Source organism: Scyliorhinus torazame, chromosome 15 (genome assembly GCF_047496885.1).
Source record: "Scyliorhinus torazame isolate Kashiwa2021f chromosome 15, sScyTor2.1, whole genome shotgun sequence".
NCBI classification, from domain to species: domain Eukaryota; kingdom Metazoa; phylum Chordata; class Chondrichthyes; order Carcharhiniformes; family Scyliorhinidae; genus Scyliorhinus; species Scyliorhinus torazame.
In genome coordinates, this window is record NC_092721.1 from 201,612,624 (window position 1) to 201,629,646 (window position 17,023).

Here is a 17,023-nt window from a genome sequence, read left to right on the forward strand (position 1 = left end):
ATGTAAATACACTATGACTAAGTAAACACTAGAGGGAGCACCAGAGACATCATGACATGCAGACATACAGCTAATGAACACATAGAATAGGACACGGCCAATGGGCAGTCAAGACACCCAGAGGTGACACTACACAAGGGGGCATTACACAACCCATATATAAGGACAGGGCACACATGCTCTGTCTCTTTTCCACAGACGACACTTAGAGAGTAGGACAGGGGCAGATCAGAAGCATCACACCCACCACGTGGCTTAGAGCAGACTGGTTAGTTAGACTGAGTTACTATAGCAGGATTAGCAGGAGAGTCAAACTCATAGAGAACTGTGCTAATGGTTCAATAAATCACATTGAACTTACTTCAACGTCTGGAGTATCTTTTGGTCAAAGCTGCATCGAGTTGCAGCCTGTGTTATCCCAGAGTACATAACACAACACGCAGCAGCTACACTCAACAATTAAACCGCTGATCCTGACTGGTGTATGTTGTGTTCTTTGTTTTAGTCCTTTCAGGATGGAGAAGGTTGTAATGCTAACAAAGAACAGCAAGCTGTGTTTAATAAACAAAGCTCATTAATTACACTACACTGAATTAGATTCAAACATATTACGAAGGAATTAGATAAGGAAAGATCACACTACACATCTATTCTATTAGTTCAACTCCATTTTCTGACCAACCGAGACCAACCCTACAGCCCTACCACACTCAACTGTTTCTTGAATGCGTCCAGTATGTTCGGATGTTGCCCACCTTTTTGGCAACTGTCCAGATGTTGATTCACCTTCTCGCCATGTGCACCCGTTGCAGTTGTGCATGAAACAAAGTAAAACTGTGAAAGGAATAACCGAATGTTGTTGAGTAGATTCTGCTCCACTGCTTAAACTTGATTTTGATGGAACATCAGAATTAAGCCATTTGGCCCAACTGGTTCTACTCCTCACTCGCCTCTTTCCACCTTTCTCCATCTCACCCTAACATATATTTTAAAACACATTTTTCGGTGTTTGAATTCGCGTTGTTTCAACACAATCTGAACATCTTTTTGCAATCAAAGTTTGACAAAAAGTTTGTAATTAATGATGGAACTCGCTCATATGGTGCACTGTATAAAAGCCACTACAAGAACCCAGCCTATTGTTTATGGTTTAGGTTTAAAAGTCTCTGCATTGTGCTTCCTCCTTCAGGTTACATGTGCACATGTTGAATGGACCCCTCCTGGCATTGCTCTTCCCTGTCGTCAATACCAGACTGGTGAGTGTTTAGACTTGTGTCCACGGATTCAAACCTGTTCCCTTTGGCTTTGGCTGGTTAGAAATGAGTCGGGACCCACCTTCACAGGCCCAGATTCTGAGTGCTGGACATAAGCTTGAGCCCCAGATCAGGGAGTTCTTTAGACCGTACCAGTGTTGGTCCTTGCCTCTGAGAACCACGTTGCTGGTATGAACCCCTCCACAGGCAGCTCACTCCATTAGAGGAAGAGCGTGGCTGAGTTCCAGGAATGATGTCTGATCGAGGGGGGGGGGGGTCTGGGGGTGGTGGGGGATGAGTTCAGCAGCAAGATGGAGTCTGACGGAGTGAACAACGGGAGGGGTGGTGGGGGCGGAATATGAAATCCTGTGCTACTTTCAGCTACCAACTGGAAGTTCAAATTTCTTTTTCTAAAACTCATCTGTGGGGTTCATGAAACTGGAGTTGGGAAGGGGTGAGAGAAAGGAGGTCAATGGGTTGGTGGATTGGACGAAGGGGTGATCTGATCCTGACTCCATTTAAAGTTGATCGGGTTTTTTTTTGAAAGAAATGTTTCGATAACATCTGATGGAGTCGCTGAAGAATCCTGAGAGGGACAGGTAACCAGTAGGACTTTCTCAAAGGCTGAAAACTCGCTCCGATGCCAGTTAAGATCAGGAATAAATGTCATCGGCTGTCTCTGCAATACTCTAATGCTGATAGGGGCTGCTGGTCATCTGAAACTTCACAGGAAGCGTGAATTGGCTGGAAAAATCGAACGATGACCCCAGGATCTGGAGTAGCTTGAGAATTGGCACCAAATTAAATCCTGGTTTGGGGCAGTATTGGAGCTTCCCAATCCATCCCTCTCACCTGTGATCCAACAGGACCCTGTCACTGATCCCAGCATGAGGTTCATATGTAGAAGTGATGAGACATGATGGAACAACTCCATGAGAAGGATTTGAGTTTATCAATCAATCCCTTTCCTCCCACCGCCTTTCCCACACAAACCCAGGGATTGGCTAATACCAGCGATGTAGAGAACGTCTGGATGTACTCTTGGAAACCATTGTTTATTTTTTATAATTAACACTGACTGACCCAATACCAAAAGCCTTGCATGAAATCAAATATCATCTCTCGGAGTGAATTAGAAGCGCGTATTGCCAGTTTGGGCATTGCGGCAACGATCTTGTGCACAGCAAGATGCCATAATTGCCACGAAATCAAATGACCAGTCAATTTGTGTGTTTCCTTTTCTCCGTGTTATGGAAAGGATGTTGAGAGGGCATCACGTCTCTTCAAATAACGCAACTGGAACATGTGGACAAGCAGACAAACCCCATGTTTGGTATGTCATGCGGCGACTGGCATTGCCAGCAATGCAGACATTGCTCTCTCCTCCCAGAACTACCCTCTTGTCTCAGTCTAAAGCAGGAGCTATACTCTGGTCTGAGGGCTTGTTCTCATAAAATCTTATCCAAGAGGCCAAGTGTTACCAATCTGACATGAAGCCAATTTCTGATTGGAGACGGCAACTTTCTGATGCTTAATTGCCAATAACTTGGATCCATGGAATGATATAGCACAGATAGAGGCCATTTAGTCCATTATGCCGCCTGGGCTGCTGTTTCTGTATAGCCTTCTATTTCCCTTCAAATGTTTATACATTTTCCTTTTGAAAGTTACTGTTGAGTTTCCTTCTAAAATCCTTTCAGGTAGCGCATCCCAGATCACATCTCCCCCTATAAAAGAAACATTTCTTATTTCCCCTCTGGTTCTTTTTGCCATCATCCATCATCCTTGTGGCCGACCATTTTGCTATTGTAAACAATTTCTCCTTATTCACTCTGTCAAAATCCTTGATGATTTTGAACACAGGGTGGCACGGTAGCACCGTGGTTAGCACCGTCGCTTCACAACGCCAGGGTCCCAGGTTTGATTCCCGGATTGGGTCACTGTCCGGAGTCTGCACGTTCTCCCCGTGTCTGCGTGGGTTTCCTCCGGGCGATCCGGTTTCCTCCCACAAGTCCAGAAAGATGTGCTGTTGGGTGAATTGGACATTTTGAATTCTCCCTCGGTGTACCCGAACAGGTGCTAGAATGTGGTGACTAGGGGATTTTCACAGTAACTTCATTGCAGTGTTAATGTAAGCCTACTTGTGACAATAATAAAGATTATTATTATAGACTACAGCTCTGACCTGCTGACGTTTATTATTATTATTAAATCTCCCCATAACCCCCTCTGCTCTAAGAACATACCCAGCTTCTATAGTCTCTCTGCATCATGGATGTCCCTAATTTCTGACACCATTCTAATAAATCTCCTCTGCTCTATCCCGAAGGGATCTTGCTGAAAAGCCGAACATGTTACAGAAGTTTTTTAACTTGCTGAACAATCCGGAGTGCGCTAATGGCACACATTCATGCACAGGGGCCCGTTCTCTGCAAACCAATGGAATATGTTCAGGCCTTGTACTTTCTTTTTTAATTACCCGGGAACTTGGAGAGCCTGTAGTTCCCCGCTACGTTTTCCATGACCACGCCTCAGCCATCCTGCCAATCAACTTGCCAACAAATGAGCACCCTTTTCTCCTATAGTATAAATTCCTGTGATCGTTTGAAATTTGGTATTCTTGCATTTGTCATGACGAGTGCAAAACGAAAAGCTTCAACAACATGTTTCTCTTTTCAGCAATATTCAAATTCAAGCGTTTTATTCAGGTGTGTGTGATGTTTCTCTAACTTGTGTTGCCCTTACATGCAGCTTCCATTTGAAACAGAGGTGTATTACATTCAGCACATCCTCATGTATGTCGTTCCCCTCTACCTGCTCAACAAAGGTGGTGAGTATAACAGACTGGTTGTTTACTGACCCTGGAGAAAGAAAGATTTTTCATTAAGTGCCTTCTGCAACTTCAGGAAGTACCGAAGGACTTTACCAACAATGTTATTCTCAGTGACTAAGTGTCGTTAGGTAGCGGTGGGGAACTTAAACTCCCAGCAAAACCCGCCACAAATGACACTTTGAAACCTTTCCGTTGGATCGTGCCGATAGTTTACAGAAAGGTGCTGACAGGTTAAGTGAGTGGGCAGAAAATTGGCAAATGGAATTCAATGTGGGAAAATGTGAGATTGTTCATTTTGGAGGAAAGAATGAGAAGGCAGATTATATAAATGGAGAGAGATTGCAGAAAGCTGTAGCGTAAAGGGAGTTGGGGGTGGGGGGGGGGGGGGGGGGGGGGTGGGGGAGAACCTTGTTCACAAAACCCAGAAAGCTAGCAGACAGGTACAGAAGGTAACAGAGAAGGAAAATGGAATGCTGACTTTTATTTCAAGGGGGTTTGAAGAGGTGTTGCTGCTACTCTACAAGGTACCGGTGAGGTCACATTTAGAATACTTTGTACAGTCTTGATCCCCTTATTTAAGGAAAGATATATTATCATTTGGAGGCATTATAGAGGAAGTTTATTAGGATGATCTCGAGTATGCAGGGGCTGCCGTTTGAGGAAAGATTAAACGGGTTGGGTACTGTACTGAATTTACTTGAATTCTCCTTAGTATTCCAGTAATTCCTCAAGCTACAAATTACATGAGGATCCTTCCATTAGTTTTTGGTTAAGTTATTTTCACTCCCAATTTTTTTTAAAGATCTCACAACTCTGGATTCTTCAGCTACTTGTCCTGTCTTTCAACAAGCAGATTGTTTTTTCCCAATCTGCCCTTACAGCTTTTGCGGACCTCTTCCCGTATGAACTATTCAAGCCGACTGTTTTCTGCCGCAAGGCACTGTGAGGATCACTGCGGCTTTCTTCCACTAGCTACAAGCTAGAGCAAATCTTCCACTTTTCCCTCATAAAACCCAAATAGAACTCTGTTTCTGTCAGAAAACACACACAGGTTAAACAAAAGAATGTTCTACCCAAGGCTCCACTCAGAATCACTAGCTCAATGGCCACATGGTTTGCTTTAGAATTTTAGAATTTACAGTGCAGAAGGAGGCTATTCGGCCCATCGAGTCTGCACCTGCCCTTTGGAAAGAGCAACCTACTTAAGCCAACACCTCCACCCTATCCCCATTACCCAGCAATTCCATCTAACCCTTTTGGACACACGGGCAATTTAGCATGGCCAATCCACCTAACCCTGCACATCTTTGGACTGTGAGAGGAAACCGGAGCACCCTGACGAAACCCACGCAGACACACGGAGAACTTGCAGACAGTGACCCAAGCCAGGAATTGAACCTGGGATCCTGGAGCTGTGAAGCAACAGTACTAACAACTTTGCTACCGGGCTGCCTTCTCTCTTTAAGATTATTATGTAACATAAGAAATAACAGAATGTAATCTAATTATTTTACCTTCAACACAACCCTTTCAAACTGCAACCCATGAGAATAATTTATATTTCTCATGGAAGTAATTACCCTCTCTCCATTCTCGGTTAATTACAGGTTTAGAGGTGGATTGTTCACTGCTCAAGATTTTTTTTTCCCTATCGCCTCTGACCTTTCGATGTAATAAATCCATGCTTTTTTTTAAGTTGCGTTTGCGTCAGGGTTAATTTTTTCTTTGAACCAGTATCTCAACTAAATGCCCCCGTTCTTCTACAGTTAACCTCCAGATTTTTACAACAATATCAAAACCCAAGAGCTCACAAATTTTCTAAACCAGTAAAAATCATCTGATGAATTGGATGAATTGACCCAAGTGCGGTCGAAATTCTAGCACGTTGCACATTGGGACTTTAAAATTGATCCGCAAAATAACATTTTTAATATGGAAAATTGTCCTGAGATGTTTCACAAGGGTGTCATTTGGGGAGATGATGGCGTAGTGGTAATGTCATTGGTAGTATTCCAGAGGCCCAGGGTAATGCTCTAGGGCTCATGGGTTCAAATCCCACCACAGCAGCTGGTGGAACTTAAATTAAATTAATAAATCTGGAATTAAAGCTAGTCTCCGTAATGGTGAGCATGAAACTATTATCAACTGTTGTAAAAACCCATCTGGTTCACTAGTGTCCTTTAGGGAAGGAAATCTGCCGTCCTTACCCGGTCTGGCCTATATGTTACTCCAGACCCACAGCAATGTGGTTGACACTCAACTGACCTCCGAAATGGCCAAACAAGGGACTCGGTTTGAGGGCAATTGGGGATGGGCAACAGACGGTGGCTTTGTCAGCGTCACCCACATCCCATGAAAGAATAAAGTGAAAACAAATCTGACCACAATTTGCGACAAAACCTATGAGAGAAATATTGGTGCACATGGCAGCTGCTTGGTCAAATAGGTAGGATTTAAGAAGCGTCTTAAAGGAGAGGTTTAGGGAGGCAGTTCAGGAAGTTAAGGGCTTAGGTGGCTGGAGCTACCAATAATGAAGAGAAGGAAACGAGACCTGCCTCCGAAGCCAGCGCTGGAGCACCACAGAAGTCTTTGAGGGTTGTAGAGTTGGAGCCGGGTACAGAGATGAGTGGATAAGGCCACAAGAGGTCTTGAAAGGTTAGGAGGCGTTTAATCAAAAACTGTGACTTGCTCTCCAATTTCCAGGTGTATACAAACCCGAGCCTTTGGGAAACTTCTGGTGGCCACTGCTGGCAACAGGTGTGCTGTTTCTCTATCACTACACCATTCTTCAGGCCCTGGGACTGGTAAGTACATAGGTTAATTTCAGATGAGACATTTTCATTGAGAAAAATTTACAAATGTCTTGGCCTAGGATGAGTTAGCCTTGTGTAGTGGCTCTTGAGAGGGAGAGGGAGCAATCTGAAACAAGGTGGCGGTAGTGTGTGACTGGCAGGAAGGAAAACCAGCAGAGGTGTAGGGGGCAATGAGGAAGGGAAGTGGAGCTGGCAAACTGGACATTGACTGGGTGGTGGGTGGGTGTGCGATCCAGATTGAGGGGGAGGGGTGGGGGTCGTTTATCAATGGCTGATTCAACTGTCTATGACTTTAACTTGTAACCAGGACGACCATTTCCACTCCTCCCAACTCCACATTTAGTTGAAGATAACTCCAAAAGTGGCTTGCTCATTGGTGGTCCCTTTAAGGTCCCCATGAAGACCTGATTTTCCTGAATGTGGCTTACGCTGTATCCGCTGTGCTAGGGGACCTTCAACAGGTGGTGGGTCCTTTATTTGCGTCTGGCCTGAGCTGCCTCATTTGATGGCCCAGCCCAATGTGGCAGGTATTTCAGGCACAGGATTGAGGGCATTTTAGTGACAAGGTTGGGTTGGAGAAGTTGGGCTTGGAATGAAAGAGATTGAGGGGACATCTGACAGAGGTTTAAAAGATAATGACAGGATTGGATAAGGTAGAGAAAGAAAGTTTGTTCCCATTAGCTGACGTTACAAGGACTCTGGCGGACACAGATTTATGGTTCGGGCAAGAGTGATGTGCGGAAGAGCTTTTTACACAGCGAGTGATAATGAGCCGGAAGTCGCTGCCCACAAGGGGCATGGAAATGGAGACATTGAGTGATTTCAAAAGGAAATTGGACGGACTCTCGAGTAGTAAACTCGAGGACGACGGGGTTTGAGCAGGGTGGGTGGGAAATGGGAGTGACTGCACTGCTGTACAGAGAGCTGGCATGGACTGAATGGCCTTTTTGTGCTATCATGATTCTGACTCTGAATTGGACTCTGGCACATATTTTATGTCTGCAAAATATCAGAACACTAGAGAGTTTTTTGACCATTGCGCGTTGGTTCAAGCATTCTGGGTCAATGTGTAGGTCCAAGAGCCAGAAGAATAACATATTCCAGGTTGAAGCTCCAGTGGAGGGAAGAGGTTAAAAACTAGTGAATCTGTCTCTCCAAACATCAGAAAACTAGTAGTTAGTCTGCACCTCAACAATGAGATTTGTTAATTGTCAGGTTTAAAAATATCCTCCTTGTCAGAATATAATTCAGTACAAGTTTCTTAAAATAGAAGATTAATTGCAGGAGGAATTGTGATACTAACCCTGCTGGCACCACAAAGATTAGACTCCAGCAAGGCTCACGGTATGAGGATCCGGATCGGATTTATAAAGGTCCAGAAATTCAGGGAGCCTCCACATCGAGAGCGAACGGGACAGACGCAGGAATCTAATCTCCACCTACCCTCCCATGCTGCAGCTGTACAGGGCCTTGATGAGACCACACCTGGCATAGTGTGTGCAGTTTTGGTCTCCTGATCTAAGAAAGGATCTACTTCCCATTGAGGGAGTGCAGCGAAGGTTCACCAGGTTGATTCTTGGGGTGGCAGGTTTGTCGTATGAGGAGAGTGTGGGTCGACTGCGCCTGTATTCACTGGCATTTAGAAGAACGAGAGGGGATCTCATTGAAAAGTCTGAATTCTGACAGGGCTGGACAGAATGGATGCAAGGGTGCTGTTTCCTCTGGCTGCGGGTGGGTGGGGGGGTGGAACAAGGGGTCACTGCCTCAGGATACACGGTGGGTCATTCAGGACTAGGATGAGGAAAAATGTCTTCGCTTGGAGAGAGGTGAAGCTGTGGAATTCTCTACCACAGAAGGCTGTGGAGACCAAGTCCCTGAATATATTTAAGAAGGAAATTGTTTTCTAGACTATTAAGGTGTCTTATGAGGAGAGCACAGGAGTATGGCGTTGAGATAGAGGATTAGCCATGATCATATTGAATGGTGGCGTGGGCTTGAAGGACCGAGGGGCCTACTTCGGCTCCTATTTTCTATGACGGGTTTAATGCTGCTGAAAAAGCGAGGAGGGTCAGGTAGAGCAAAAAGGAAGGTCAGGGATAGGGTAAAGAGCAGGGGGATTAAATGACAAAGATGTAAAGGAACAAAAGGCAAAAAGAGTGGTAATGGTTGTAAATAAACAACGCCATGGTCTAGAGTAGGTGCTAATAGCAGAATAAAGATCAGTGTGGTCTGAAAGCAAAAACATGAGAACAAGATACAGACTGGCATGGGAGGGAGTGGGGGAAATTCAAAATGAAGGATAGAATTCAGCGTCCGTTGCTGAAAACCCGATGCTGATCCCAGAAGGATGCCTTGAGGTGAGGTGCTGTTCCTCCAGCTTGCATCGGGCTTCACTAAAACATTGCAGCAGGCCGAGGAGAGGGATGTCAGTGTGTGAGAGCAATGTGGTGAATTGAAACGGTCAGCAACCGGAACGCCAGGCCCTATATATTCGGAAAGGTGTTCCACACAGTCAACGTTTTGTCTCCCAGTGTAGAGGAGATCGCGCTGGGAGCAGCAAACACAGTAAAACTAAATTGTAAGAATTGCAAGTCAATCCCTGCTTCACCTGGAAGGAGTGTTTTGGGGCTTTGGATGGTGGGAAAGGAGGAGGTAACGTGTCAGGTCTTGCACCTGCTATGACTTAATGCCTGTGGGAACGGGATTGAGGGTGATCGAGGAGTTGGCCAGGGTATTTGGAGGAACAGTCCCTTTCTGAATGTTGACGGGGAGGGGAAGCTGTGTTTTGTGGTGGCATTATGCTGGAATTGGTGGGAATAGCGGGAAAATGGAGTTAACGTACCATGTTCTTTTTTTTCCAATTTTTTATTCAAGGCATTTTCATATAAACACACAAAAGCAGAGAAACAACCAAACAACATTATAAATAACCCACCTCAAACGCCACTCGCTTATTCACTAACACCGCCACCCCCCTCGTCTTCATTTCAGTCCCGAATGAACGACCTGCCCCACCCATTCCCCAACCTCGTCTGGTTCCCTATCTTCAAATGCGTCTCCTGCAAAAAGGCCAAGTGTGCGAACACATGTGACTGTTTGACCAGCCCATTCAGCCCCCTCGCCTTCCACATGACCAGCCTGGTCGGGAGGCTCCCCGCCCTCATGGAAGCATTTCGGCCAAAAATGTAATGAGTTGTGAGATAAGCTCTCAGGAAAGGTCAATGAAATAGGCAGTATAAATGTGTTAAACAAGCATTAAGATTTGTTTCTGGGGAGAGGGAGACTGACTGGGTAGGTTGCTGTAAGATCTTGGGCCAAATTGCCTCTCTCAAAGACTTCATAAAACTGAATACAAAATGCTTGGCTAAATTCCAGCGAGCATCATGGCATCTTTCATCACATAGAAGAGGTTGTTCAGCTGTTAAAACCTCTGTCAGATTTTTGAAGGAACTATCCAATTACTTCCAATGCCCAGGTCTTTACAGCCCAGTAATTTTCAGTTATTCATGTTATAATACAACTCTCCTTTTGAAAGCTGTTATTAAATGTACTAAAATGCAGCAAGACCTGAACAATATTATTCAACTTATTTTTAGCTAGTTTATTCCACAACAGCAAAACAACTGCCCCCACAAGTCAGGAGTGTGATGGAATACTCTCCACCTGCCTGAATGAGTGCAACTCCAACAACACTCAAGAAGCTCGACACCATCCAGGCCAATGCAACCCATTTGATTGGCACCCCTTCCACAAATATTCAATTCCGCCACCACTGGTGAACAGTGGCAGCAGTGTGTGGTGCGAATTGTTAGTTGCCACTTGTCAGCCTGAGCCTGGATATTGTTCAGGTCTTGCTTCATTTTGGACATGGACTGCTTCAACTAACTGTCCAGTACCGGTTTGAACAACTTTTCCTTTGTTCTATCAAACCCGTTCATCATTTTGAACTCTTCTATCAAATCTCCTGTTGGCCTTCTCCACTCCCAAGGAAAACAATCCGAGCTTCTCCAGTCTCTCCACATAACTCAATTCCCTCATCCCTGATACCATTCGAGTAAATCTCCTCCACACCCTCTCCAAGGCCTTGACATCCTTGTCCTGAAGTGTGGGGGCCAGAATTGGACACCATTCTCCAACTGAAGCCTAACTCACGATTTATAAGGGTTCAGCACAGCTGCCTTACTTTTTGTACTCTTTACCGCTGTTCCTAAAGGATCCCACATGCTGTGTCTTGAGCAGCTTTTTCAACTCTTCCCATCAAGATTCAAAGATCATGTACATCCTACCTCTGGTTTCTTGGTTCCTCTCCCTTTTAAAATTATTCTGTTCGGTTTCTGTACCCTCTCCACATTTTACCTTCCAAAATGAGGCACCATATTAATCAAGGAACCTTATTGTTATTTGTCATTTCTGTAGATCACTGCCGTGAATTTGAACAGCATGCTCTGCCCTGCTGTCTCAGACCCCTTCCATGGACCGTTCTATCGGATGTGGGCATCTTTTCACCAAACTGTGCTGCTGCTGGTACATGGCAAGCTGATCATTCTCCTCTCTCACATCATGTCTCTGCTGACCCGTGACGTTTCCAACGTCCTGCAGCAACCTTTACAGAAAATGGACTGAGTGGGGTCACACTGGAAGAGTTGGCTCGGTGATGCAGGTTAGGACGTCCGGAGATTAGAGAAATGAGGCCAAGAAGGTTGCCCCAGAACCGCTATAAGTAAATGATGGAAGAGGCTTCCCGTAGAAATGGGAAAAGAGTGAAGAGAATTCAGGGTCCCCAGCCAGGACTTTGATGGAATGTTGTGTGGGGTGTCTGCAGTTTTCAGAACCATGGGCCAAAAAAAAAAAGCTCAAAGTTGGATTTTAGATTCCTGCCCTTCTGGCGTCAGCCGTGCAACACAATAATTCGGACATTAATGACTGGGGATTGTAAATGATTGTTGCCAATCGTTCAAAATGGTGCCAACTTGTCCATCGAGCTGCATCACACTTTTGAGTCCCAAAGTCTTAACGATGAAGCAGAGAAGGAAAGGAAGGAGATCCTGCCCTCCGATCTCCACGCCCTCGTTGGATGCCCTGCCCCCATGTGTCCAAAGATCTGCAGGTAGTTAATCGACCTGTTTCACCACATGAAGACCCGTGGCAGAAACTCGCAACCCTGAGTAGACACCATCCTCCAATCGAGGCACAGCCGATGATGACTGTGAGCAACATCTTGAAGATGGGGATACAAGCGGAGTGTGAGTGCCGGGCACGATGAATCCAAAGTTTCAAGTGAACGAGAGAACCTACCAATGACGACGTGAACGTGTCTTGGTCGTCATTATGGGAGGTGGCACCAAAATGGGCTTGTGGGGACCCTCCCTGTTGATGAAATGCTCGTGTGTGAGGACAACTAAAAATCTGATGCTGTGTCATGTTGTTCACTGGCCGAGAGGGGTGAGGTCATGCAGAGCCTGGAGAGGGTGTCGGGAGGCAAATAAGCTTCCCGTTCCGAGGGATGGGTGGAGGGATAGTTTTCATCTCTTATTTTGGCTAATTGTTTTTCCGGAGTTGGTCTTTGTCCAGGAAGTTCAGAAGATATTATCAAAGGAAATTATTTCAGCCAGTTATGATATCGGGCAGCACAATCAGAATTGACTGATGATCACCCAGCCCAAAATCCAGATCAGACTAGCATGGTGAAAGCCTTCTGTTTCTGCTCTCTGATTTGATTTGATTTATTGTCACATACTGAAGTACAGTGAAAAGTGTTTTTCTGCGGCCAAGGGAACGTACACAGTACATACATAGTGGACAAAAAAGAATAATCGACAAGAGTACATTGACAAATGGTACATCGACAAACAGTGATTGGTTAAAGTGTGGAACAAGGGGCCAAACAAAGCAAATACATGAGCAAGAGCAGCATAGGGCGTCGTGAGTAGTGTTCTTGGAACAGATCAGTCCGAGGGGGGAGTCGTTGAGGAGTCTTGTAGCTGTGGGGAAGAAGCTGTTTGGATGTGCGGGTCTTCAGACTTCTGTACCTTCTGCCTGATGGAAGGGTCTGGAAGAACGCAAAGCCTGGGTGGGAGGGGTCTCTGATAATGCTGTCTGCCTTCCTGAGGCAGCGGGAGGTGCAGACAGAATCAATGTGAGGGTGGCAAGATTGTGGTTGGGCTGAGTTCACGACACTGAAGTTTCTTGCGATCTTGGATCGAGCAGTTGCCATACCAGGCTATGATGCAGCCGAATAGGATGCGCTCTATCGCACATCTGTAGACGTTTGTGAGAGTCGATGAAGACATGAATTTCTTTAGCTTCCGTAGGAAGTAGGGATGTTGTTGGGCTTTCCTGACTGTTGCATCAATGTGAATGGACCAGTTGGTGATGGTGACCCCCAGGAACCTAAAGCTATCGACCATCTCCACTTTGGAGCCATTGATGTTCCTTGGTCTTTGACCACCTTCCCTGAATTGTGTTTAGCTAGTTTGAGTTTATATAGTGCCTTTAACATAATGAAATGTGTGCCCATCACAGGAGCGTTATAAAACAAATGATGAGAATCTGAGCCACATATTCGATCAGGTGACCAAAGGCTTGGTCAGAGACATGTGGGCGACACGATAGCACTGGTTAGCACTGTGTTTCACAGCGCCAGGGTCCCAGGTTCGATTCCCAGCTTGGGTCACTGTGCGGAGTCTGCACGTTCTCCCCGTGTCTGCGTGGGTTTCCTCCGGGTGCTCCGATTTCCTTCCACAAGTCCCGAAAGACGTGCTGTTAGGTGAATTGGGCATTCTGAATTCTCCCTCAGTGTACCCGACCAGGTGCTGGAATGTGGTGACTAGGGGCTTTTCACAGTAACTTCATTGCAGTGTTAATGTAAGACTACTTGTGACACTGATAAAAATTATTATATAGGTTTTAAAAGTTGTCTTCAAGGAGAAAAACGAGGTTGAGGGGCCGAGGGAACTGAAGGTTTGACCGCCAATGGGCATGACTTACCAAGGGGAAACCTGAATTCAGCAGGGCCATTTGAACTTGATGCTGAGTTCGCACTGACCCCAATTTGACTGTTGCTAGGACCTACACGCACAGCGTGGAGGTCATAAATTAACAAAATAGCATTAATACTCCTGAAGGGTGGATATATAGTGTTTAGGTTTCATGATGTAAAGACTTGTAAAATCCCTGCTTTTAAAGAAGAAAATAAAGAGGCTGAAGTTGTTAGTCAAGAATGTTAATAAAAAACCTTCTGCTGGAATGTTGTGATTGACAGGCCACCTGGCAAGTTTAGAAAAGAATTACCATTTGATTGTGCAGTTTTAATATAGTTCTTTGACATGTTTGAAAGATCTATTGTTTAATTATGTATGCTTGGCTGAGTTTCAAAAGTGACAATTATTTCAGCAGGGAGTTCTGAGTTCATAGTTTAAAGAGGCTATTAAAGCATTAGCTGTTTTTGTGGGGTCTGAATAGAAGTTTGGCTTCATAAAAGATTAACCACTTGAGATTTAAAAGCTTTGAAAGAGGATATGGGGTAGAGGGCCTAACAACTGGAATAACTCCTAGAGAACCACGGCAAGCTTTCTGACTAGCCTACCTCAACATTTGCCTGCCCTGTGACCATCCAGGTCCTGCTTTCTGGGGTCAATGGGCCAAGTCTACCCTGCCCCTGTCTTTCCAGAGTGAAAATTGGATCTAACTGGGTCCTTGAAATAAAGGTGGGTCTGCCAAGTTGACAAATTCCCCGATGCCTCAGAAGTGAAAATTCAGCCCAGAAAATCATAACAGCACAGGAGACCATTTGGCCCATCAAGTCCATGCTTTGTAAAGTTTTTTTTAAAAAATAAATTATTTTTTCCAATTAAGGGGCAATTTAGCGTGGCCAATCCACCTATTCTGCACATTTTTGGGTTGTGGGGGTGAAACCCACGCAAACACAGGGAGAACGTGCAAACTCCACACGGACAGTGACCCAGGGCCGGGATTCGAACCCGGGTCCTCAGCGCCGTAGGAAGCAGTGCTAACCACTATGCCACCGTGCTGCCCTGCTTTGTAAAGTTGACAGAGGCATCAACAGCCGCATGTGACGAAATGCAGTTTGTATGAAGGCAAAAGTGTTCAAAATGCTTGTGGCAATGATATCACCTGCCCCATTCCCTGTTTGATTTTGTGGTGGCTAGCTTATATTGTTGCAGTCTACTTCTCCCTTCCCCACAAGTGGAAACATTCTCTGTCTACCCTGCCGAAACATTTTATCATTTTAGAAACCTCTATTGGGTCATCCCTCAGCCATGTTTTTGCGGCCTTGTTTTGATCCTTTCCCGATCCTTATAACCTCACATTTCTCATGTCATCAATGTAAACCCTCACGGCACCTTCTCCAGTGCCTCCATGTCCCTTTTATAATATGGCAACCAGAACTTTACACGTGTTCCCAAGTGGTCGGACCAGGGTTAAGTGATAACTCTGGGTCTAACCACACGGCTGAGTATTTTCCGGGGCTTTCGGCTCGTTCCAGTCTCCGCGATGTTGTGCTGCGGTCCAGATTCTGTGCTCGACCGCCCACATTGGTGGAGTTTTGAAAGCTTGATCCTCAACTCGGGAGTGCTACTGTTGGGTCACGTGGCACTCGGATGTTTTTGATGCTGCCAGACATTGACACTAGTCCAGGAGCTAATTCTTATAGCGCATAGGGCAGCATGGGTGGAATGGGCTGACCCTGATGAAGGATGGGTAACATTAGTCCACTGTTGTATAACCATTTAACATGATCTTTTTAACTCCATGCTGTCGCCTACCCAAAGAGGATTTAACCCCATTTATTTTAAATGGGTTATCAATTAAAGAGTTTGGATATTTATATTTCAGGGGAATTATCAAAAGAATAGTAATACTGGTTTTCTTTAGTAACATTGTGAGTGGTGAGTAATGTTTTTTTGATAATGAATGTACAGCTGCAATACAATAAAATTATCATTCTACTGCATGATTTTTAAAAATTATTTCATGGAATGTGGCATTGCTGGCTGCGTTGCATTTATTGCCCGTCCCTAATTTGCCCCTTGAGAAAGTGTTGGTGAGCGGCCTTTTTTTAAATGTTATTTTATTTCAAATTTATTCGAACAGTACAGAACATAAAGAATCCGGGAAACACACTCCCCAACTCAGTTTTACAGTCTGTACAAATGTTCCCCCTTTTTCACCCCTCTTCTCCTCTTTCCCCCCCCCCCCCCCCCCCCCCCCGCGCAACGAACAACTCCTCGAACATGGACACAAACTGTCCACACCGCGCCTCCAAGCCCTCCGCTGAACCCCTCAGTTCAAACTGAATTTTCTCCAGCTGGAGGAAGTCGTATAGATTCCCCCAACCAGGCCGCCACCCCCAGAGGCCTATTTGACCGCCATTTCAGTACAATTCTTCACCGGGACACCAGAGAGACGAAAGCCACGACATCAGCCTTCCTTCCATCAGCTCCGGCTTTTCCGATATCCCAAAAATCGCCACCATTGGGTCCAGACTGACCTTGCCCCCACAATCTTTGCTAACATCCCGAACACTCCTGCCCAGTACCCCTCCAACGTCTCGCACCTCCAGAACATATGCACCTGATTTGCTGGTCTTTGCCCACACTGCCTAGACCACACCTACCGGAGAAAATAGCTGCAAAGGGAACCAACTGAGAATCCGCAAGAGGTCAGTCAGCATCTGAAGAGATCAAAGTCCGGTATACCATTCCGCAGAATTCGAGGCCATTTAAGATTAACAAGCATCTCCCTAACACACAGGTGTATTCCACCCAAGCAGGTGTAAGTAAATGGAAGATGATCTGATCTTCCACTTGAAGAAGACTGTCGGGGGGTATTACTTTAAACCCGCACAATCGTCCTTACAGCTGTCACCTTAACTGATCCTAAAACCTTGCCTTCAACATCCCACCCCCACCTATTCACCTTCAAATATGAATCACTCTTTGCAATGGAAAGCTGTGACTATTGATGCTAATTTTGCTTTCCAACAATTAAATCACCTTTGTTTTGAAATGGTACTTCAGGTTTTTTTTCTAAGCCACCTATAATGGAAATGAGAAAAGGCAAAAAGAAGTGGCTTCTTTGGGAAGGGACAATATTGATGAAGA

The 17,023-nt window shown here is 45.3% G+C and overlaps 1 protein-coding gene across 1 annotated transcript in view; it reads left to right on the forward strand.

Annotated features, from left to right (window-relative positions):
- The window catches only part of LOC140392122 (transmembrane protein 164-like), a 68,292-nt gene extending 52,424 nt beyond the window's left edge, over nucleotides 1-15,868 (forward strand). Inside the window, exons 3-6 of the mRNA XM_072477442.1 lie at nucleotides 1,190-1,256; nucleotides 4,005-4,083; nucleotides 6,790-6,890; nucleotides 11,316-15,868. Coding sequence (XP_072333543.1) covers nucleotides 1,190-1,256; nucleotides 4,005-4,083; nucleotides 6,790-6,890; nucleotides 11,316-11,522 — 454 coding nt within the window. The 3' untranslated portion in view covers nucleotides 11,523-15,868. The remainder of the gene's footprint in view (nucleotides 1-1,189; nucleotides 1,257-4,004; nucleotides 4,084-6,789; nucleotides 6,891-11,315) is intronic.
- Nucleotides 15,869-17,023: the final 1,155 nt, after the last annotated feature.